We start from the raw sequence: 25,756 nt of genomic DNA, 5'->3' as shown, positions 1-25,756 counted from the left end.
CCGTTGAGAAGGCTGGATCCGAAGTAGCTGAAAATGTATTGTGTAGACAAAAACAGTCAAATGCATTGAAAGTGACACCTACCATAACTCTTGCCATTCTGCATCACTCTAGGAGTGACCTGTCCGTCGTTGAGTGCCCCATCAAATGGAAGAAAAAGCTGTACAGACGGCCGCTACTACAATAGCAGGTGCACTTTCTCCTGTAACCAGGGGTACACTCTCGAAGGTTCCAGCTCACAGTGGACCTGTTTGAGCTCTGGTTCATGGTCCAATGGGGTAACGTCTCCGACTTGTGCTGGTAAGAATGCTAGACCTTTGAAAGTTGAGTTATTGTCACAACTCTAACAGCGATGAAAACAAATCAACACCAATTAGCTTGCAGCGTCCATATGAATGAGGTTTTTGGTTATTTACTTAAATAATCTGTTTATTTATTCATCTATATATCCATTTATCAATCTAAATATATATATATACCCATCTATCTGTCTATCTATCTATCTATCTATCTATCTATCTATCTCTATATATAATTATCTATTTGATCGCAGTAAAAATCCCCATCTTATGCTTCTGGACATCAACGCACAAACAAGCAACCACACATAGGTTGTATTTTGACTTCTGTTCAGCTCAACCTTGGTAAACTGCATCCATTGCAGGTTTGATCCGTTGTTTATATGTGTCTACCAATGGTCTACGCACTCTTTTGCTTCTTTGTTTTTCCATTCGTCATTTATCATTGTTTCATTGATTTTGTATCATATAGCTTTGATCAGATCCACTGTATCTATTTGCCAATATACCATCCACAAGCAATTTCATGTTTAAAAAAAAACACGGGAATTGTAAATATGTTTATATTCATACTGCGATATTTGCAGTTACTAGATACAACAGAACCCATAAAAAAAAAGAAAATTGTTGTATCTAAGGTGTTGCTGCAGCTACTGCAGTAAATGCCTTTTACAACAAATGCAGACGTTCATAATAAAACTAACATGGGGATAGGGTAAAACTCTGGCAATAGTACTTGGCACATGACTAACTTGGTTAACATCAGTGCCTGCCTACCAGAAAACTGATATTCTGTGCGTTTCTTCTAATCGGTGCATGAGTTTAAAAAAAAAACAAACAAACAAACAAAAAACGTGCTTTTGAAATAGGTATGATTATTTGTATAAATCCATCAGTTTTATCAAATGCTGTCATGGCTAACATAATGACAAAATGCGTTACGTTTTATGACTTTTGAACACCAATGGGAAGGGACACAATACATTATCAAATGAAATTATGTTTGTTATAAATGAAGAGTTTGTTTGCAAAAACCGATAAGTCCATTTTTAAAGATTTTGAGTTATGTTCTCTGTCATAAAGTACAAAATAATACCTTTTAAATGATATATTGGTCACTACATATAAAGGTATATTTTTGAAGTTATGGTCAAAAGAAGCACAATTTTTCTTATTATTCTCTTTATTTTTCTTGACCTTTAATCGCAAATATCTCCATTGGGCAAATATGGACTTATCGGTTTTTGCAAACAAACTCTTCAAATAATCTTAGCGTCATTTGTTTGCGCCTCCTAACAGTAAATCCCAAAGTTGATTTGTATATTTCATTTTGAACACAGACACCACTGCACCTTCGTTCACGTACTGTCCAACATCCCAGAGCGTCTACGCTCCGGCACTTGCTACTAAAGCTAGGGTCACGTGGTCATCTCCTACAGCAAGGGACAACTCCGGAGAGACCATAACCCCAGTCAGGGTTCAAGGGTCACCTTCCGGGAGCCAGTTCAGTGAGGGCGTCCATCACACCCAATATCGTGCAGAGGACAGTGCAGGAAACGAGGATACTTGTTCTTTCTCTATCACAGTTGCAGGTGAATACCACTGCGCTGAACCATAGCATGTCGATTATGATAAAGGTTGTTGTTATTCCTTGATTGTTTGTTTGTTTGCTTGTTTTATGTTAGGTCTCCACTTAATTAGGTCCTAAACGAAACAAGTGGATAGAAAAGAACTTTATAGTGCAAATGTATGTCGACCTCTGTTGATTCATAACATCACTTTACAGCCAAATGAATATCCATGTACATCCCGTATAATCATATGTAATAAATGTAATCTTTGTACTTTCCCACATCAAGATTACACCACTTACGTCATTGTCAACCATTGTAAAGTACAAATGTGATTAACAAAGAGACACTGGAATGCATCCTTCTCTACTCTGATCATAATTTGCATAACACAGGCTCAACACAGGATATTTCAGGGAACAACATGCAAGTTATGCCCAGTCGAGGAAAAGATGCATTCCTATGTCTTTTGTTTATCATGTCAGTGTATTAACAATGACTTACATGATATCAGTGGCAGAATCCTGGTTTCTTTTCTTTTTCTGGACTTATGCATGTAATCTGATGAAAAAGACAAGATAATCATGAAATCATGAAATCAAGAAATATATATTGCGTATGTGACCCTGCACCACAAAACAAACAAAAAAAAAGTCGCCAGACATGAATTTTTAGCTAACGACAGATTCTGAAAGAGCAGACTCTAAGCTTTAAAATGATGTCTAACTCAATACAGATGGACTCTCCTAACCTATCTAAATGTTGGAAAGAAAGCGCACACTCTGGGAAAGTATAAACCAAGAAAAGAGGCTGTGAAGTACAGGGTCTATCTGTCTATTCAAGCGCTTAATCTTTACCAAACCATGCTAGCTGTGCGAAGAATGAGACAAAAAACAGGATGTAAACCACCGGGGCAACAACAATGAAGAAATTATCAAATTAAATTGAAATTGAGCATGCTTTATTAACACATTTTGTCCATGTTTAATGCCAACTTTCAAAACAGTAGCATTATCCCTTCAAAAGTTATCAGACTTGAAAGTGAAGAGTGTGCAAAGGGTTATCAAGAAATGAAAAGGAGCCTCTAAGACATACCTGATCTCACTACTCTACAAAAAAAAAAGGTTGGAGAAAAACTACTGCAAATGCACTTTCCCATTCATTTTAAGATCCCAAACTTTAGAATAATGTAGAAGAAGTGTAGCTCTTTAAGAAAATATGAAAAACTAAATATTGACTTGGTTGACTTGTTTCACCTTTCTTGAGTCCTCACGTGAAATCAAGGGGTGCGACTTTTTGTTCGTTTTGTGATGCACGGTCACATAATGTATATTCAGATATTCTCTTGGCCACAGAAATGATGACCAGCGCATTGCCACTCAATACAAGTCAGCAAAGTGTTACATTGCACAGTTCCTATATGAAAGAACATTCAGTCGATATCTGTCCCTACGTCAAGATAAGGATCAAGATCAGGTTTCCTTCCTAGAATAAGGTCTACCCCTGGAATATACATTATAACTTATACCTCACACCTCTTACTGTCATTATTTCCTCTCTTACTCTCTGGGAGGACGAGGAACTTCCTCCTTTACAAGCACACTTTATCTGCTTCACAGCTGCATAGACACGATAGAAGTTCAAATGGATTACATTGCGTATATTGACCTACGCTAATATATAAGGAACCATGTCTGCATGGGGCAACAAAGTCTTAACTCTCTTTTCTTTTTATTAACGCCAGATTTGGTGGATACAACATTGATGTTTTTTTTTTTTTACTTACACATTCTTATACATGTTGCTTTCCAGTAAAAAACAAACAAACAAACAAACAGTAAAAAAAAAAAAAAAAAAACATGAAGCGTTGAGAGTTATGGGTGATCCCATTGGATCGGTCTTCATTCGTTGCCATCCGGGGTACACTGAAAATCCCGAATAGGGTCCGTCATGGTAGTCGGGAATTACGTGCATTGAAGAAAGAGATCGTCGGTAACGGTCGACACCAGTCGAGATTTTTTTTTCGACTGTGTGCGCATGTAAACAGAGGTCAGTGATAAAGTTAAACTCAATTTGTTACGGAGATTCTCCAATATATCGGAGCCGGGCCAGCCTGATTCCCACTTCATGTTAATACCACAGGCCCCACGACAATGTGTCTGTAAACGTCAGAGATCAATTTGAAAGAGCAGATTTTTTTTTTTTAAATAACACAACACTCAGTTCGTTTTAAGTTGCCTCGGTGAAGTATATCATTATAGTGCAGGTATTTTGTGAAGTGTTTGATTTGTGCACTGTTCTGCTTGCAATTCACGTATATTCGGCTCACAGTTTAGATATACTATAAAACTAAAGGTCTATCATGTATGTCTCCTTTAATTGTAGTGAGATAAATTTGTACTGGCATTTCCTTCACACTTTGTACACACGTTCCAACTTTAGCTTATCAGTTTATTGATTCCCCTCAGTCATCCAGTGTCCTGCACAGTCTGTGTCCACGCCCCTACGTGTCAGCTGTCCCGATGGAAATATCCGTGGATCTGTCTGTTCGTTCAGCTGCGTTGTGGGGTACAGTCTTCAAGGTGAAGGGTCAACAGAGTGCCAACTTCAGGGGCCAACTGGAGCCTGGACCCATGGACACCCTTCATGCCAAAGTATGATAAGATCAGTATCTGTGCGAATCAGAGATGTGAAAACACCTGTACATGAATTAAGAAACAAACGCATTAATATCTTCAAGTGTTTGTTTATTCAGCATAATCGTTTATTAAGGCCAAAAAAAAAAAATTGTTTGTTTGCCCTTGTCAAAACCCAAGAGGGTCGGTAGGTCGTTTATCTTTTTTTTTAATATCCTTTTTACCCATGTAATTTTGTAACTTTGGCAGGGCATCTCGTACACTCATCCTTCTGGCAATACTTCGAGTTCTAGTTCAATTTTGTACAGGATATGGCGCAAGTTTAATGCACTCAAAACTCCAAGGGATTCATTCAAATTTACGTCTTGCCAGGGCCCGGTAGGTGAGACAGAAACACTCACTGAAAAAAAAAAAAAAACAACTTACAACGTTCATCTTTGGGTGCGTTTATCAATTCTTTTTCTCGGCAGAAACAGGTTTTCCAAACGGCTTTCAAGGAATTTTCACGAGTTGATAAACGCAAAGCTGTTTTGATTATGGGGTTCGGAAAGCCTTTTGTAAAGCCGCAAATTTGTGCTTTCAGAAACAGGTTTCCGAAACAGGTTTCTTGAAACCTCTTTCTAGAAGTCCTTTGAAGCAAGATAAACTAAAAGCTCTTTTGAAACGGCTTTGTGCTGCGGTTACAGTATATGACCCCTTCTCCTCTAAGTCAAGTTGCGCAATGCAGCTGCGAAGTGACAAGGCCAGTTTTCGAGTTCGCGATGAGTTGATTAACGCAACTAATTTGGAAGCCGTTTCTAAAGGGCTTTGGAAACGGCTTTTGAAAGCCGTTTCAAACAGGGGAAAGATGATAAACGCATGCCTTTGTTAAATTTTGCAAACAGCTCCAAAAAAAGTATTTTCCAGTGAGATGCTGTCAACTGAATTCCAAACAGTTTTGGTGTCATGACAGTTGGTAACGGATGCTGCAAAAGTAACCATCTTGGCAGTCGCGCTGCGCTGCGCCGCGGCCGGTACGGTGGCTAGCTAGCTAGCGCACTACCTATGCACGTGAGCCAAAAAGGTAGCCAGCATGCAATGCATGCTATAAAACGTAGCCTGCGGTTCCGCGCGGCCCGAACACGATTACAACGGGTCGATGGGATGAAAACTCATTTTTAGACTTTTTTTTCATTCTTTCTTTAGCCTCAAATGGATAATTTTGGTTTTAAAACCGTTCACAAATTTGCAGAGGATGAAATTTGTGGAAAAAAAATTAAACTTCAAAGAGAGAGAGAGAAAAAAAAAAAACCGACCCGTAATTTCCGTGATTTTCGGTCGGTCGGGAAGGGCAAGCAAACCATTTTTTTTTTTTTTTTTTTGCCTAATAATGAATGTTATCATACATAAAGCAAAAAACATCCTGGTCTGTTTTGGTAGCAGTTTTATGAACAATTATTCAAAAATGGAGATTACAAGTTAAGGTGCTTTGCCTTTTTCCTTTATGTTCCAAATTCAGAATAGGTGTAATTGAGGCCAGATTTCGAACTGAACATTGCTGAGCAGTCGATCTTCAATACTAACAACTTCTGACGTGTAGCCAAGTTGAGCTGATTCACAAGATAAACGAACCTAATAGTTTTTTTCCACACCACACTATACTTTTTCCTTCTTGATTTCAGTTCAGCAAATTTTGTTGAAAGTTCATGATACCGCTTTCCCAATCCACCTTTATCTCTGCTATCAGTTTTACAGTGCGCAAGTATTTCACTACAACATGGGGCGGTTGTCGGCACGTGCCCCAGAAATTACGGCACAAATTGTCAGTTTTCCTGCAATACTGGCTACGAGATTAACAATGATGAACTGACATGCAACGTCCAGCCAGGAGGGGCAGACGCATACTGGGTTGGAGTAACCCCTAAATGTTCACGTAAGTGCACAATCTTAGATTTGTGTGTGTGTGTGTGTGTGTGTGTGTGTGTGTATCTGTTTTATGAAAAAAAAAAATGTAACATGGTGATATAGGCAGATGTATACAGCTGATTGTTCAATTGTTACTTTCGAGATGTTTAACATAGTGAATGTAGTCACCACTGGCACTGCAGGTGAGAAATGACTGCTTTAATGAGGCAGGTTTGGGTTTTTTTTTCTCTGAATCATGATAATGCCAAGAAATTTGAAAACTGGTGAGTGGAAATTTAGAGTGTCATGGCAGATTTCCTATAATGACAACAGTGAGTGAGGTGGAATATTCATATAATTTTGTGTAACCCTGCAACATAGAACCAAAACGTCGCCACGCACGGACTTTTAGTTAAGAGTATACAATTATTATGAAAGAAAAGACTCAAAGCCTTATAATGACCTATAACTAATTTGATGGTTATCTTAACCTATCTAAATAGTGGAAAGAAAGAAGACACCCTGGAAAAAAAAAGTGTTTACTGATAACATAAGCCTTGGAATACGCATAAAGACATTATGCTAGCTGTTCTATGAAGGGCTGGATGTCTTTGTTGAGCTTACATCTACTGTATGCAGCATGAATTCTTGTGTGATATAAAAAAGATAGGCCACTATCATAATTAAGTTAAATAATAATTTTTACTACCATATTCTATTTCGATATAAATTGAAAGCTGTCATTCTTTGAGAATAAAAGAGAAGACCATTGATTATTTTCGATTATTGTCGTGTGTTGGGAATGTTAAAGACTGCATAATTTGTGTAGTTACGTATTTGAAACCAAGTTAATCGTTATGACGTAATGGAGACTCCTGTAAAAAAAAAAGTAAGCACATATACACACACAGAGACTGGGTCGGTCTGCATTTTCTGTCTCTCAATCTCACAAACAATGCATTTTGTTCATCTAATTATAAGAGTGAACACATAGCGTTCCTAAATAATGCAGAATGATTCGGGATAAGATACTCTTTCAAAGCGTTCCTCATAGCCTTTCCTTCATGGTTGGATATTTGAAGAAATGGGGATATTCTAAATATGAGTTCTCTTTTAGTCTCAATTCGTATAGTAATCAATCCTTGGATTCTGCCATGATTTGATTTCAGGAATACTCTGTACTAAGCCCCATTTGTCTACTGCACTTCAAATGGTGGTAACCAGCGCCTGTCCAGCTGGTAATGTCGTCCCCTCTGGTAACCAGTGTCAGTTCAGCTGTTCTCAGGGTTACTATCTCCAAGGAATCACTACTGTCACATGTCATCATAATCGCACTTGGAGTGGGAAGCTGCCATCTTGCCATTGTAAGATACATTCTTTCATGGTAATTTTACTGATTTTTTTTTTGTGTATGTGTGTGTGTGTGTGTGTGTGTGTGTGTGGTTTAGGGAGTCATGCATTACTGAACTCTTAAAAAGTCACACTAGTCTTATTTTAGGGTGTCTGAAACATTATGTTTCTGGTGCGTGTTTAGGTACCGTTGTTCTTTTACTATCCGGTATTCGACAGTACAGTTTGGCATTTCTTGTCATGGCATAAAATGTACACAGCGACACATTGGTCCACTCTTAATGTTCTCTCAACGTGTGTTATTACACTTTGGTATATGATGTCAGTTCTTATAATGAGCTGAATGTGTTTTGCAGTCTTAGGAGGGTTTTATAAAGCCATTTTCCTCCATTGGCCTTACTGTATGTGCTCACTCAATGGAAAGAAAAAAAAAAGTGTCAGAGTGGGTGCAAGGGGGCTAAAATGATTGATTAGTGCTAACATTTCTCTTGCGATTTTTTTTTCCCTCAACATTTTTTTCATTGAAAAATTACACTATTTTGATTAGAGGTTCCTTAGGGTTACTTCTTTCTGTTCTTCTTCTTCTTCTTCTTCTTCTTCTTCGTTTTCTTCTTCTTCTTCTCTATCATCGTACTTATTTAACATCCTGTGCGGGGTAAGAGAGCTATTTAATGCAAAAAAAAAAAAAACCCACCAAGCATTAGCCTGGTTTCTCATATTTCTTACAGTGATAACCTGCTCCTCTGAAGACATCCCGGCTCCCGATCATGGAAGGAAGGTGGGTTGCTCCGATGACAGAGAAGATTACGGAACATCATGCACCCTAGCCTGTGAAGATGGCTATGAACCTACGACGCCGATATCCAAAACGTGCTCAGATGACGGTGACGGGGATGATGAAGGAGTTTGGACTGGAAGCGACATTGCCTGCACAAGTGAGAGATGTATTTAAATCACACATGGTCGGTTGATTTTCACATATTATATTGCAAACTGTTTGCATGGAAGGGTCTACGCATGTGCCATTAGAGTCTAAGAGTTTTGGTTCATTTTCTTTTTTAAAGATTGCGATCTTAAACTTCTCGATCTTTTGCCAATCTGATTGTTCCTTATGACTTGGAAGTTTCGAGAAGAGTCTGGCGAGAAGTTTCGCGGAGAGTTTTGGAAGTCACTCTGGCAAAACTGCGAGATCATAAAAATCGCGATCTGAAACTTTTAAGAGTCAGAAAATTTTTGCAAGTCTGACCGCCCTTGATACACACTATTTTTCTCCATTTAGACCTTGCAAGATCGAACCTCAGTATGTTACACGTAACATCACTGACATATAACAGATCACCACTATCAGACTACTTTCTTAGAGTGAAGGACGAAAGTTCATTCCTCCCGTCAAGCGCTATACTCCCAAGTGTCTCAAAATCTTCCTCTGCCCGAGGTGGGCCGAATAGGTTATACTATTTTACATAAATGCATATTGTTGACATTTACGCAGAAAAGTATGAACCCAATGCAAGCAGTAATGGAGTACTAGTATGCTATGATCGAAGAAGCTAGACGCTTTATGTAATCCAATTTCTATTCAACACTAATACCTTTACGGTACATGTATCAGGACTTACTGCTGACTGGTGCTGACGTCAATAGTGCAATCATTGTGATGAATTGCTTGATCCAAATTGTGCCACTGACTCTTAATGATTTTTTTCTAAATCACAACGCTCTGCCTTTGAATATCTTTCCAGGCCTTTTTGCTGTCGGCTAATAAAAAAAAGAGAGAAAAAAAACGCCCTTTGTTGTGCATTACAATGCCTGCACTCATAATGTTGTGCACCTTACCTTGACTACAATGCGCAAACCTCACAATAGCCACACAGGTGTGAGAGAATTACTTCTCAGAATCTTTCAGTTTGTTTCATTTCTTTGAGAACATTTCATTACTGAATATGTTTCAGTGTTGAGCAATCATCATGGCTAGTTGTGGAACGGATGTATTTTTTTCCCCAGAAATGTCCACAGGCATTAGCACACACACATACAAAATCCATCAGCAATAGTTTGAATTCGTTTTTCCTCTGTCTGCAGGTCATTGCACCTGATCGAAATTGTCCAACAGATTCAGGATGTGCACGAAAATGCTTTTTTCGATAAGTGATCTGGCTGCTATCAACAAAAATAAACGAAAGTCGTGGCTCGAAATGAGTATTGGCCTACACGTTATGTGCACACTACATTGACTTCAATGCACAAATCTCATAGTAGCCTTAAAGATCTAATACAATTACATTTCAGCACTCACCTCTCAGCTGCCTGAAGTCAGCATTTGAAAACGTTCTAGGATCATCATAATTGGTGTGGAGTTTCACATCTTTTCATAACAGTAATCTAAAGGAGCTCGCATGAAACATCGGTCATCCACAGGATTTGATTTGCCTCCGTCTGCAGTTCATTACACCTTCCATTGCTACCATGTATCTTATCGAAGTTGTGTAATCACAAATGATTTGACGGCTGTAGATCTTTAATTCAAGTTCAAGTTTATTTCCATTCGACATAAAATTATCAGACAATTCGTACAATGAAAACAGGTACATACAAACATATTAATTTCAAAAGAAATACACACACACACACACACACACACACACACAACAACAACAACAACATGAACAAGAACAAAAGCCGATGCGTGAATTAATGTGAACGGGGGGTCAGCAGAGAAGAGTAATAAGCCTTGTAAATCGCTGACCCCTAGAAGACATAAATACTGAGTAAAATATAATCGGGAGTATAGAAAGGAAACTAAAGAGGAAAAGAAAAGGACAGGACAGAAGTACAAATCAAAAGACATAATAAGTGCAATTAAAATAATCATTCTAAATGAGAATACGAATTCAACAGTAAAAATTTATAATTTCTTTTAAACTATTCAAAGACGGTCTCATTTTCAAATCAAATGGTATTTCGGTTCACATTCATGGACCTTTATAAAAAACTGTATTCTTAGAAATATTTGTTCTCACATGACATAAATGATAATCATTAAACACGACGGGTGTTATAAGCATAAACATTACTATTCAATAAAAATTTAGAAGAAATATTGGAGGGCAATAAACCTTTTGAACACATATACATAAAAATTGCAAGATTATATCTATTAATATCATATAATTATATTCAAAAGCTTCAAATGAAAAACAGAGATGAAGTCTTACCAAATACCGTAAACTGAGGTTTACTTACATTTATCACCAATTTATTATTAATCAATCAATTAGATTCCGGTATATATTTGATGGCTCACTTATCAACTAAAGTCATGTGGTTACATTTTTCATGAAATATGGTTCAGTCGCGAGGTACAACAAGGCAAATAAATTGTCATTTTTTTTCAAGAGAGCATAGGAAATCAGTGATTAGAAGAAATTATGATTTATTTCTTGTATTTCTAACCTCAAAGAGGGGGTCGTACAATGTATGTTGGAACTTGAAAGCAAAACAAGTACAGGCGCCGTGCCCTAGATATAATCATCTCCGATTCTTCACGCATAAATCAGTATTCTCTATTGCGCTAAATAATTACTTACGTAAGTACTGTGAGTGTATGCTTGTGTGTGTATGTGTGTGTGTGTGTGTGTGTGTGTGTGTGTGTGTGCTGGGGAGGATGCTTGCGGCTTACGTGCTTGGATGATTGCCAATGTGTGTGTTTGTCACTAATAAAGTGAATATCTTAGGATACATTTTGATAATTCTTTGTCCTGTAGGTCACTTTTTAAAATTCGTTCTATTGGATCCTCAACCAACCAAACCTTTTGAATATCATGTTAATATGAATTCCCCCATTTATCTCTATGTTCAATGGTTCAATCGACAAAATGTACAGATATACCGTCTCTGTTTCCTTTTACTTTCTATATTGTGTGATTCATTGTCTTGTAAATGCTTGTAAATACACTGCTTGATTCAGTTTCATAATTCCATCATACTTCGGCAGACATAGTCTTCATTATTCTCATTATACTTTGTAATGTTTCAGTCGTGACGTGCCCTGCCTTAACCCCTCCTGCAAATGGCGCCATTTCCCAGTGCTCTTTCATGGGCGTGGTCGAACCCACCACTTCACCGAGTCAAAACTACAGTGCCGTCTGCACGGTAGCTTGTAACACTGGCTTCACAATGACAGAAGGCTCTGCGCAGAGAACGTGTCTCTCTACTGGATCTTGGGAAACCTCTCCAACAACTTGTTCAGGTAAAATTTGTCAATCAAAAATAGTAAGTCTCAAAATATCCTCAAAAGTCCAAACAAAAATGTGTACTCATAGTTTTAATACGACATGCACTATATTCAATAATTTGTCATTTTTGATTTTGATATTGTAAATGATGACACATAACTCATACCTGCATTCATAAATCATGATTGCATGAATGAATCAAAATAAGTTTTCTGACGCTGTAGGAAGTTTTAATGTAATTGTGGGGGACAGACGAGTTCAGGGTCGGTGTGTTACTGTCCCTAGGAACTCCTGTATCATCTGTATCATTTTCTCTTTCGAGCGTATTTCTTTTTAGTATTTGTTGTTAGACTTTTCTACTGGACTTCATATCACCAGTAACACGAGTTTCTACATTCTGTGTTGTATTTACATGTATACGCACCAATGCCTGTCCACAAACATTGTAAGTAGCAGTATACATAAATCTGTATAAGCACTAGCTGTAACGTCAAAAGGAAATACTGAATGTTTTAGTTTTAGCACCATGCTTTCAAATCCATTCAAAATCTCCAGTTATAGAGTTATTCGAATTTTGGCACTGACTGTGACTGTCTTATTGCAATGCTATCCGTTGCCTAACTACCACCTCAAATTTCTATTTAGAAGATAATAGAATCATCCAAATCAATCGTCACTTATCCATTCATTGAAAGGGTCCGTTTGATTCAATCAAGCACTCATTCTAAGCAAATTTGGCTTTAATGAAAAGTTGATAGGGCATGAAATGAGCAGTGATCGCTGTGGGACTGAAGACGGATTTGTACCTCCAGGATCTTTAAGAAAGTGAATGTGGACATCATTGCAGCTTTGGAATGGAATGAAGTTAAACGGGAGCAGTAAATATCCATTCGTTGGGCGTGGGGCATACAAGAAAAGAAAAACAAAACAAAACAAAAACACAAGTTATAACAAGTAATTAAAGGGCCTTATGAATGAATGAATCATTAACGTTTTCCCGTGACAGATGAGATACAAATATGAATGGGATTATTCAACATCAATAAAATCATCAGTCTTTTTGTTTATATCAATCAGATATCACGCCACCGGTAATTACCTGCCCCCTTGATGTGGAACTCATAGCGGAAGCTGGAACATCATCAGCCACTGTTCATTGGGCCAACTTGTCCCAGCCCCAGGTACCATCATCTGCCATTTATTTACATACATACGCAAGAACATAGCCTACATGCACAAACATGTCTACGCAAGCCATTATGAAACAAACCATTATCAAAATACTTAATCGGGGGGGGGGGGGGTGTGTTTCATCAATATAGTCAGCGCTGACTATTTCAGCAAAATCCTTGGTTTTGATTGGCTGAGATGCTCTGGTCACTGACTGTTACCATGGTGATTGTCAGCGCTGACAAGTTGTCAGCTTTCATGAAACGGTCCCCAGCTCACAAATACACCAATATATTGACAGTTTCAGCCTCAACGTACGAACAAAATCACAAAAACAAATACTACACAATATTTAGATTCAATTCCATTCAAACTGTATTTAATTCAATCTTTTTCCTCTTTATCTAAACTTTATCTGTCTATAACTAATGATTATACAATAAACATACGAAGCAAGAATGTTAAAGAAAAATATGGAAATCGAACATTATTGACACTCCGTGTACACCTTTGCAATGACGCAAAATACAATAAAAAATCTTATATATATTATATATATGTAATTTCGTGGAAATGTTGTCCCCATGTGTTAATGATGATTTTGTGTGTTTGTGTGTGTGTGCGTGTGTGTTTTCTTATGAAAGTGGACGTGAGTATTAAGGGTTACTGAATTACAACATGATGTTATTTGAAATTTAACTGTCTTGTTCTGCAGGCAACAGATCGAGGGACTGCCATAGGTACACATGCATACAGCATAGACTCAGTGCAAGTGGCGGGAAATACTAGTAGTCTGCCTGCCTCTCTTAGTGAAGGGGATCACACTGTTGTTCACCGAGCAGTGGACAGTGCTGGAAACTCCGCTACGTGCTCACAAAATATGAGGGTCAGAGGTAAGTAAGATTCGCTAGTGTAGAAGACCTATTAATGCGTAAATTGGGGCATTGCTGTGCAGCTTTTGACACTCTGTCATACCATTAAGCCCATGTCATGATCACACGAAGTTATTTCATGTCCTTAATTACACATTAATTTAGTTAAACTTCATGAAAATGACATGAAGTATTCGGGACAAACGACAGTATATTTACCAAATGTTCGACAAAATCTACATGATATTGTGTCAAATAACGAGGGATTGTGTTTGATTCCTCCACATTTACATCGCTTAATCTTATACCACTTTGGTACGACGACCAAAGTTGCCGGTAGGTATTTTACGGACATCATTAATTGTGACCCTGCACCACAAAACAAACAAAAAGTCGCCAGACAGGAATTTTTAGGTAAGACCATATTCTGAAAGAACAGACTTTAAGCTTTAAAATGGTGTATAACTCAAATCAAAATGGACTCTCCTAACCTATCTAAATATTGGAGAGAAAGCACAAACTCAGGAAAAGCGGGATTTGAGAAAAGAGGCTGTGAAGTACAGTGTCTATTCAAGCGCTTAATCTTTACTAAACCGTGCTGGCTGTGCGATGAATGGGACAAAAAACAGGAAGTAAACTACCCGAGTAACAACAATGAAGGGATTATCAGATTAAACTGAAATTAAGCATGCCTCATTAACACATTCTGTCCATAATAATGCCAACTTTCAAAGCAGTAGCACTATCTATTCAAAAGTTATTAGAGTTGAAAGTGAAGAGTGTGTACAAGGTTTTCAGAAATGAAAAAGGGACTCTAAAGACACACAATAATAATCACACTATTCTACCAAAAATGTTCGAGATAAACTGCTAAACAACACAATATCCCGCCCGTTTTATGATCCCAAATTTTAGAATAATGTAAAAGAAGACTTGCTCTTTCAGAAAATATGAAAAAGTCAAGATCGGCTTGATTGACCCATTTCATTTATTTTCAGTCCTCACGCAAAATCAATGTGTGCCACTTTTTGTTCGTTTTGTGATGCACGGTCACATTTGAGAGCATTTTAGAGTTAAGTGTTTAATAATAATTGATAATTGATATGATTTATATATCGCCAAATCCACTCTGTAGAGTGCTCTAGGCGCGGAAGGAATAGAAAGTGAAGGGGATAAAGAACATAAAATATTCAAAATAATGAGTAATCAAAAGGAGGCCTTAAACAGGTGAGCTTTTAGACTGCTTTTAAAGGAATCTGATGAAGAACAATTTTATTTTATTGCTGAAGGTAAGTTTTTCCACAAGGTGGGAGCAGCATGACCAAAGGCACGTGTGCCCCATATTGTAATGAATCTTGGAATAATAAAAGAACCGGAGTTGGATGAGCGTAGAGATCAAGCAGGGAGGTAATTATGGAGTAAATCAATGTTATACTGAGGAGCAGTGCCCTAAATGCAATGGAAAGTCAGAAGTTAAATCTTAGAAATAATGGGATCTTTGACTTGTAACCAATGAAGTGATCTCAAAATAGGGTTTTTTTAGCTCACCTGAGCCAAAGGCTCAAGTGAGCTATTGCGATTGCCCTTCGTCCGGCGTCCGTCGTGCGTCGTGCGTCGTGCGTCGTCCGTCGTCCGTCGTCCGTCGTCCGTCGTCCGTCGTGCGTCGTCCGTCGTGCGTCGTGCGTAAACTTTTTACATTTTCATCTTCTTCTTGAAAACCCCAAGACCGATTTTCATCAAACTTGGCAGGTAGCATCCCTAGGGGGTTAGGAACTCAATTTGTTAAAATGGGCACCATGACCCACCCAGGGGGCCCCCAGGGGGGCCCAAACCCCCCAAAATTAAGGAATCTGTAAAAATCTTCTTCTCTAGAACCAGAAGTGATAGAGCTAAGTTAATACTATGAGTTAGTACATTGATGACTGTAGTTTCAAGTTTGTTCATGGCAGAATCAGGGGTGCCCCCCTTGGGACCCAGGGGAGGGGGGTGGGGAAGGGTTCTAATGGGGCCTAAATTGTACATTTTCATCTTCTTCTTGAGAACCCCATGACCCATTTTCACCAAACTTGGCAGGTAGCATCCCTAGGGGGTTAGGAACTCAATTTGTTAAAATGGGCACCATGCCCCACCCAGGGGGCCCTCAGTGGGCCCAAGCCCCCCAAAATTAAGGATTCTGCAAAAATCTTCTTCTCTAGAACCAGAAGTGATAGTGCTTAGTTAATACTATGAGTTAGTACATTGATGACTGTAGTTTCAAGTTTGTTCATGGCAGAATCAGGGGTGCCCCCCTTGGGACCCAGGGGAGGGGGTGAGGAGGGGTCCTAATGGGGCCTAAATTGTACATTTTTATCGTCTTCTTGAGAAGCCCATGACCCATTTTCACCAAACTTGGCAGGTAGCATCCCTAGGGGGTTAGGATCTCAATTTGTTAAAATGGGCACCATGCCCCACCCAGGGGGCCCCCAGGGGGGCCCAAACCCCCCAAAATTAAGGAATCTGTAAAAATCTTCTTCTCTAGAACCAGAAGTGATAGAGCTAAGTTAATACTATGAGTTAGTACATTGATGACTGTAGTTTCAAGTTTGTTCATGGCAGAATCAGGGGTGCCCCCCTTGGGACCCAGGGGAGGGGGGTGGGAAGGGTTCTAATGGGGCCTAAATTGTACATTTTCATCTTCTTCTTGAGAACCCCATGACCCATTTTCACCAAACTTGGCAGGTAGCATCCCTAGGGGGTTAGGAACTCAATTTGTTAAAATGGGCACCATGCCCCACCCAGGGGGCCCTCAGGGGGCCCAAGCCCCCCAAAATTAAGGATTCTGCAAAAATCTTCTTCTCTAGAACCAGAAGTGATAGTGCTTAGTTAATACTATGAGTTAGTACATTGATGACTGTAGTTTCAAGTTTGTTCATGGCAGAATCAGGGGTGCCCCCCTTGGGACCCAGGGGAGGGGGTGAGGAGGGGTCCTAATGGGGCCTAAATTGTACATTTTTATCGTCTTCTTGAGAAGCCCATGACCCATTTTCACCAAACTTGGCAGGTAGCATCCCTAGGGGGTTAGGATCTCAATTTGTTAAAATGGGCACCATGCCCCACCCAGGGGGCCCCCAGGGGTCCCAAACCCCCCAAATGAAGGAATCTTTATAAATCTTCTCTAGAATCAGAAGTTATAGAGCTGAGATAATACTATGAGTGATTACATTAATGACTGTAGTTTCAAGTTTGTTCATAGGAGATCCAGGGGTGCCCCTCTTGGGTAGGGGGGGGGGGGTGGTTGGAAGGGTCCAAATGGGGGCCTGAATTGTACATTTTCATCTTCTTCCTGAAAACCTCATGATGGATTTTTGTCAAACTTGGCAGGTAGCATCCCTAGGGGGTCAGGATCTCAATTTATCAAAATGGGCACCATGCCCCACCCAGGGGGCCCCAGGGGGCCCCAATCCCCCCAAATTAAGGAATCTTAAAAAAAATTGGGCCTTTATTGTACATTTTCATCTTCTACTTGAGAATGCCTGGTCAAATTTTGGTAGAGCTGTGAATAATTTAGGTTAGTGACTGCGTGAAAGGTGAACTTGCGATACTCAGGTGAGCGCTAGACCCGCGGGTCTCTTGTTTATAGATACTGTATTTTCTTCAAATCAACATACATAAGTTACATAATCATGAACAGGTAGGAAATATACAAAGTAAATTTAACACAGAGTCGTTTGACTTGCATAAACAACGATATGACAGAAAATTAATGATTTAATATACAGAATGCATGTCTATGCAGCGGTGATTACAATAACAATTGTAGTTAAGAAACGATTATGCAGAAGGAGGCCATTATAAGCATTGCTTGAAAAGATGGCCGGCCCGAGGAAAAGATAGGGACGTACTAGATTCGTAACAATACAAATTCTGCTGCGAAGATAGCGGGGGAAAATAAAGTATGATGTTTGATGGTGGTGAATATGCGTGCAGGTGCTTGAAAGTGCATATGCTGGAATTTAGAATAATAAAATTGGTTTGCTGGAAGAGGGGACGATATGCGATGTTGTTATCGGGAGACCAACATTAGTCATATAAATTGTTTGTTTTTAGTTCGTATTTGAGATATACTGTAATAAAATGTACTTCTTTATAGTTTGTTTTGAATGAAAACAAGAAGGCACACGTACTGTTTCAACTCCTCAGGAAGAGTGTTCCATGTATCCGAACCGTGATGTCTGATCGACTTTTGAGCAAGTAAAAGCTTTGAATTGCTTAAATGAAAATCATGGGAACGACGGGTAGGGTATGAGTGAATATGGTCATTGGTTACTAGGGCAGTATGAAAAAGAGGTAATAAATTTCGAGTGTGTTTATACATAAATATAGCAGTTAGGTATATATGTATATCATTTGATTATCATGATGTGAGTGTGCTTCTTTGATAGTGTAATGATGCGTGCTGCCGCATTTTGAAGCGGCAAACAAAAATGGAAGGTTACACACAGGGCGGTAATTTTGGAGTGAATCTGGGTCTAAGGAAGGTTTTTTTTTTTTCAAAAGAGGTGTTATATATGCACACTTCAAACCTGACGGGACGTTACACTGATCAATACTTAGGTTCGAAATCATTGAAATAATAGGAGCGAAAATGGATGAACAATATTTTATCAATAGAGTGGGGACTGGATCTAAAGGACATGACTTTGGAGGTAATCTGTGAAGGAGAGATTGGACCTCGTCGGGATCAGTGGGCTTCAGGGTTTCAAGGGAAGCTGTCATTAAGGGACTCCTGCGCCGATTCGTCTGGACAGAGACTGTTACTGATGGTCTCTACCTTATTCCGAAAGTAATTAATGAAAGTCTCGGCCATTGCAGAACTGTACGTGTGGGATGGTAATGGTGGAGATTGCTTCCGATTCAGAAGGCGGTTGGCAATGGAGAAGAGCCGTTTGGAATCTTCGCCACAGTCTTCGATGAGGCCCACATAGTGAGATCGCTTGGCCTTCTTCAGCAGGGAGTTTACCACATTCTTCTGAGCACAGAATAATTTCCTGTCAATTTCACTTTTACCGTTGGAAAGCCATTTGCGCTCCAGTCTCCTACGTTTCCGCTTCGCCTCCGCAACGTCAGAGTTGTACCAAGGACAGTCAGTGCGTTTCCTGATCTTCCGAGTCTTTGCAGGAGCATGTATATCGAGGAGTCTGCCGAGCGTTGAGTTGTACTTTTTCTACAACGCAGTCCACACTGTCAGTTGGGGAAGGTATTTGCAGCTTGCAATATCCTCGGCGAATGCTGTCCTGTTGATTTTCTTGACATTCCGGCAGGTGAATTCGGACATAACACGAGAAGGCTTTTCAAACTTGAACAAGCAGGAAACTGCAGACTGGTCTGAGATACTAGAAAAGACCTTGAGGCTGGAGTAGAGAACATTATCAGAGTTTCGCACCATGATGACATCAAGAATATGACCCTATCATGGGTTAAAGATGAGACGAGCTGGGAAATGCCATGACCACTGATGAGATCATTGAACCTCAGCGTATTTGAGGATGAAGTATTGTCAAAATGGATGTTCAGAACCCCCGTGATCACCAAAGGTGATGGTTTGTACACAGTCTCATCAAGAAACTGTGAGAACTCGTCGAGAAATGTTGAGAAGGAGTGATTTCCAGGAGGTCTATACACTACGACGATGTCCACACAGGAGTGTGCATTCGAAACAGTTCCATACATTGACTCAAAGGTAGTGTATTTCCGTGATGGATTTATGACAACTTGAAGATTGTCCTTGTAGAGAAACCCAACTCCGCCTCGGCGCTTGGAGACCCTGGGACAGTGATGGAAGGTATGGCCACTCGGACGAAGATCGGCAATAACTGCATCATAAGACGAGGACAACCAGGTTTCGCAGATACATGTGAAGTCTAAATGGTGGTCGGTAACAAAATCTTGGAATACCGAAGATTTATTACGTAGGGAACGGGCATTTACAACACCTAACTTTAAAATATTATCAAAGCAAAAATGACCACCTCGTTTTCCCCTATGTGTCTTCCGCCTTTTGTTGATACCGAGAGAGACAATCCGATTCCAGACAGAGGGGTTATCATTGCGCCAACTAGTTGAAATATGGCTTGAATTAAATGAACGAAGGGTTTGTGTATCATAATTATGAAAATGAATGTCGTGAATTCAATGAGTGGTCGATTGTCGACGATTCCATTCCACCACTCTCAGGGCCAGGATTCGGATTTATATCTCCCGATATCAATAACATACTCTGAAATGTAGCCTCTGAGTTGGCATAATAGCGTACATGGGTACCAACATATTTCCCCTTTGATGGAAAGGATTTTGCATGATGTACATTAACAGTATGAAGGCAGATAGTAGGCGTACATGTATCTAAGCAGTACCCTTGACAGCAATAGCACAACAGGATCACAGTAAGTACAAAGGCTATAGAGGTGACTGGCTTCATTGTGAGTGACATACAGCTGGTACTCAGTGGATTAACAATAACACTGAACAGTAACAGGATCAATGAAAATACTTCGAGCAGCAAGGCACCAGTAGCTACATGTGTAATGCACACAACATGGCTGCACACGCTATGCATATAGAGTAAGGCCACCCTCAAATAATTCAGTGAGCACTGTAACAAAGTAAGCTTACCAGAACCACAGATTTGTCTAGTTGATTCTTTACACGAACAGAAACCAGATGGTACACAGCACAAGCATAAACATTATACAAAATCAGCAAAATATAAGACAAAAGCAAGAGCAGTGTGGGCGGGCATTCACAAGGCGCGCGCAACCCGGATGTGTCCAAACGAGTTGATCTGGTAGGACTAGTATAAATCCCTCCCCTTTTCTCTTTCTTACTTCATATCAAATTATCTATCTTTCTTTCTTTTTTCCTTATCATTCTCTCCTACGAGCATCATGTTGGATCTCTCTCTTCTGTTGTATTTATGTTTTGTATCATCGGTTACCAAAATTAATATAGTCAACCTTTCGCTTATTGTTGGAAACAGTTCTGTATGTAATTATGTTACTGATGTAAATATGTGTAAAGAAATGGTTAATGTCATAGGAAATAGCCATGCTATCTCGTGTATATATCATAACGTCTTATGGAATTGCTGAAAATATGTAAATGTAAAGCAAAGCCACACAAAGATTAATAAATCAAATCAATTCAAAATATTAAACATCTCTTTATATCCGGCCTCGCTAACAACCAGTCGTAAGGTGCCCACCACTCCAAATACCGGACGACGGTGCGGCCACGTTGACAGCAGGGCAGGGGAGCTGCGAAGGTGGGGTAGTGTATGGCTCAACCTGTATGATAGCTTGTGACTCTGGGTTCCAGATGTACCCGGGATCGGGCCCCACGATGGAGAGAATCTGCGACTGGTCAATGTTATCTGGAACGACAGCTGGGTTCTGGACAGAATTCAATCCAGCATGTTACCGTAAGCGTGATGTACCACAAGTAATGTTGTCACAGGAATTAATGTGATATTAAGACGTGAAAGTTTGGACTCTTCCCTTTTATTCTTTGACATGATTGGGTTTCCTTTTGTATCTTAACCCTTTAAAGCCCAATGGGGGGCACAATGTGCTCCCTAACGTATTTTCGTGCCACTCTTGCGGCTTTACCTAATTGCAACCAAATTTGGTGACTTTCCCTAAAAGTTAATGGCAATAATTTTGATAAAAATATCCCTATGTCCGATATCGCTGGTTGGCAACTGTAAACTAACAACCATGTCATGCAGATGTTGGATGACTTTTTGTTTTAATATCAGTTAGCAATGATATTATAATATTGGATGATTTTTATTTATTTTTTTTTTTTTTTGCTGTAATATGCTAAAGGACCAGAATGTGAAGTAATTTCGGTCGTAAGTTACCTTGAAATTTTCTTCTTATTATTTCCTTTATGACATAGGCATTAAACAACAGACATAATAGAAATCATTGAAAATACAACATTTTCCAAAGACTCCTCCCTTTTATTGATTTTTGTCATTTTCACACAGCTTTTGCCTGCAGTATCATTTGTTCATCGATTATCAATCTGCAAACTAAAAATTCCAATATTGTGGAAATATGAAATGTCATACCAATGTATGCAAGCAATACATTATGGATCTCATATATCTTTACATTGTATTATGAATAGCGCCCAAATTTTGTTACCTTGAAAAATTTCAACCATAACAAATAATGGAGGTTGACTTGCTTCCCCTTTGTGGCAAATAATTATGAAAATGATTGGTATGAAATAAAGACAAGCTGGCAGGGATAAAAAATATAGAGAAAAACATTTTAGCAAGTTTCCTATGTATTTCTCTATATCTTGGTAATGGGCGATCTTCATAAATTTCAAATGTTGTATCATAATCGTAGAGTTTGAGTTGCTCTTCCCATGTGGCAAATATGACGGTGATGCATCATTATGATAAAGAAGTTATAGATAGGGGGCACAATGTTGCCCCCTTTTGGGTATGCAACGGGTCAAAATAGGGGCATTATAGATAACACGCACATTTGGAAAAGAGGGGTGGGGGATGGTAAGGACGTCAATGCAGCTGTATATGCCTTACCTAAGAAGGTTGACAGAGCAGCTCAGATGGTCAAATATAAAAGAGGGTGATGATGATGATAGCTTCTTGTGTAGCGCCAGAATCCACCTTTGAAGGGCGCTCGTGGGTGCTTGATCTACACTGTAGAATGTTTGAATTTTAACAGTACAATCAATATTTTGAACTTGAGTGAATGTTTTAAGGAGAACGGTTTGTGGGGAAAAAAATCAATGCGCTGACAATAACAGGTCTACTTTCTGGTATTCCCATGTTCCAGCTGTGAACTGTACTGTTCCTTCAGTGACCAATGGTCAATCTTCAGACTGTCCCTCTGCTACTACCGAGTTCAGAACTTCGTGCCAGTTCTCCTGCAGTGCAGGTTACACATCGCCCTCTGGAGTTGTCGCCGTTTCAAGAACCTGTCAATCAGATCAGTCCTGGAGTGGAGACGATTTTCAATGCACTGGTACGTGTCGGTGCTACAATGAAGTCTCACAAAGCTTTTCAGTGTATCTTATTATGCATTCATGCCAAGGATTAGTACTTCATCTGAGATTACATTCTCTTTAAAAGGGGAAAATAAGTCATCAGTGCTTCGAAGGGGATGAAGGTGCTGTAAAATTGTATTACCAAGGTCGAAAATTCATCAGAAACCATTTATAATAGTTTCGTTTGAGTGGAAGGCAAAAAGTTATGTTACCAGCTTAATGATTTGTTAGTGGTCTGGAAAGCACCGGAGAATTCAAAATGGTCAAGTAAACAGTAAAATGTGATTATTATTGGTGGGTCTAATGATATCCAATTGTGTAGAAGACTAAAGTATAGAGAAACCACCGGGACACTTAAAATTGCAAGCAGGAATTGAATATAATTCCAAAAGGATTTACCGTCTCTGGCGAAATGATTGGAAAGAACTATGTTTTCCACATACACCGTTATTCTAATGTTTAATGGTCCGGTTCGGTTTGCCTATGATGGTCTTCTGCTGGTCCGATAAGCCGTAAGTAGGGGTCAGAATTTCATCGGAGGCCATTAGAACAGACTATACGAAATTTCAAATGGTTCCTAATACTTTCATATATATAGTCATGGACCAACATCAATCAGTGATGGATATTACGTGGTCTTATAGACATCACTTTATTAATGATTGTATTGAAACCTATTGGGTTAGTAGGCACCAACAGGATTATCGAAACCTGTTGGACTATTAGAACCCAGCTGGACCAATTAACAAATAATCATTAAGGCATATTCTCCGTCCAAACCAAATTTGACCATTGGAGACCAACATGACCGACGCAAAGGGAATGTGAACAGTCCATTAGAAACCGAATCTATTTATTTGTGAAAATTGTTTATTGGATTTCAAGTTTTTACAAAGAAGGTGGGACAAAGACAGCTGTATGTCTCGCCTAAACTGTGGCAACCCATCAGTTCTCAACTCAAAGTACAATTGAGGGGGTCGGTGCAATAGAGTGCTAACCTATATAGTGCTCACAATAGTCATTTTTATATAATCGCTGTTAAATGTTTGGAAAGTCCATACATTGTACATTAATAAAACATGAATGCATGCATTTTTTACCATCTTATTGGTTGAATTCAAATATGATATTTTCACGGAGGTGAGAGTGAAGGATAAGGATTATGAAAATGCATGTAACTCATATTTTTACATAAGTGTGGGCTAGCACCGACCCCCTCAATTTTATGATGTCATACTGAAACTGCTTTAATTATGAATAAGTTTACCATAAATTATCATTTCCAACTTAATCAAAAAAGATGACTGCGACATATTTTTGTTCCCATGCAAGTTGAGCAACAAAATTGATCACAACGTAGTGGATACCAGGAACTTGCTAAAATACGATTTAACACTTTCATATTTAGGATAATGAAAGTAAAAAAAACAAACAAAACAAACAAACAAAACAAACAAAAACCCACCAACAACAACACAATATTCAACGTGTCTTTGTCATTCAGTACGTTGTGATTGTCATGAGTGAAACTCAAACCATGTATGGGTTTGTAATCATGAATTTGTTAAAGCCTTCAATTTCTTGACACATGTTACATCATGATAATCATGTAGACAATATTTCTGTCTTACAACGTTGCCAGTACATGCCACAATATGTGTGTTCAGAATTTCCCCTGTGGGATCTCATGTATTTACCCTAATGGTCGAATGGTCAAGGAGGCCTAATGCTTTCTAATGTTCCAGCAGGGCTGTAACTCTTAGTACTTTATAGGTTAGCATATTTTTTTTTGTAATGTTCCATTTAGAATTTCAGTGGACAAGATCCGAATAAGGTTTTGACCCGGATAGATAAACATTAAATTTTTTCATTGGTTGTTTCTATTGACCACTATGTTCGAAAAGTTTGTCTGTTCACCGCATGTAGGTACAATCCATTATACATGTAGGTCTTACTATTCCATTTGAGGTTTCTTTGTTAATAAACAAGGGCTCTTAACAAAGAAAATGTTCAGCTCACTTGCCGGTGACACTGTAAAATCCACCCTGGGTCTTTGATTTAAGTTCCTGTGATGCTCACAATAATGCGTGACACATGGAAAATTTCGTCGATCTCATATCCCAGAACCGAAGACATGCCCAGGCAATTTCAGCATCTCCTATGGCTCCGTGACGCCCCAGGAGTGCAGCGGTACAGATCCCGTCCTGTTTGATACCACCTGCTCCTTTGTCTGTGATGATGGTTTTCGGCTGGAGGGACCGGGAAACATTGTATGCAGCACCAAGGGTCAGTGGACTCACCCGTCAGCTCCAACATGCACAGGTTAGAATCTATTGGGTTGGACAATAAGATGGTCTTTCATTAACTCTGAACTATAACGGTGACTCCAAAAAATAGACTAAATTGTTCGTAACATCCAGATTTCAACACGTTTGCCTTCTTCAAAGCATTTCCCTATTCCCCAAAATAGTAGTGAAGACTATTCCAAGGAAGTTAAAAGTTTATCTGAAAATAAAGAATAAACCTTTTCAAGCAAAAGAGTTAAAAGTGATCATAACAAAATACGAAATTAGAAAGGTCAGAAAATAAGTTATTGCAAATTTTCGCTAATTTTCTGCAAAACATCCTTACAATGAAAATGAATATCCAAATAGAGTGTTACTTATGTTAACAACTTACAA

At 39.0% G+C, this 25,756-nt stretch overlaps 1 protein-coding gene across 1 annotated transcript in view; it reads left to right on the top strand.

The window, feature by feature from the left end:
- LOC139730282 (uncharacterized) overlaps positions 1-25,756 on the top strand; it is a 67,928-nt gene that overhangs the window by 17,109 nt on the left and 25,063 nt on the right. Inside the window, exons 6-17 of the mRNA XM_071641161.1 lie at positions 113-298; positions 1,638-1,889; positions 4,337-4,522; positions 6,231-6,416; positions 7,558-7,752; positions 8,467-8,673; positions 11,775-11,987; positions 13,051-13,154; positions 13,859-14,036; positions 21,241-21,471; positions 22,865-23,053; positions 25,200-25,397. Coding sequence (XP_071497262.1) covers positions 113-298; positions 1,638-1,889; positions 4,337-4,522; positions 6,231-6,416; positions 7,558-7,752; positions 8,467-8,673; positions 11,775-11,987; positions 13,051-13,154; positions 13,859-14,036; positions 21,241-21,471; positions 22,865-23,053; positions 25,200-25,397 — 2,325 coding nt within the window. The remainder of the gene's footprint in view (positions 1-112; positions 299-1,637; positions 1,890-4,336; positions 4,523-6,230; positions 6,417-7,557; positions 7,753-8,466; positions 8,674-11,774; positions 11,988-13,050; positions 13,155-13,858; positions 14,037-21,240; positions 21,472-22,864; positions 23,054-25,199; positions 25,398-25,756) is intronic.

Source organism: Diadema antillarum, unplaced genomic scaffold (assembly GCF_040938485.1).
Source record: "Diadema antillarum isolate AM-2024a unplaced genomic scaffold, OU_Dant_1.0 seq00000300_RagTag, whole genome shotgun sequence".
In the NCBI taxonomy this organism is placed as follows: domain Eukaryota; kingdom Metazoa; phylum Echinodermata; class Echinoidea; order Diadematoida; family Diadematidae; genus Diadema; species Diadema antillarum.
Note: the sequence above shows the minus strand (reverse complement) of the source record. Positions and strands in the feature narration are given on the sequence as shown.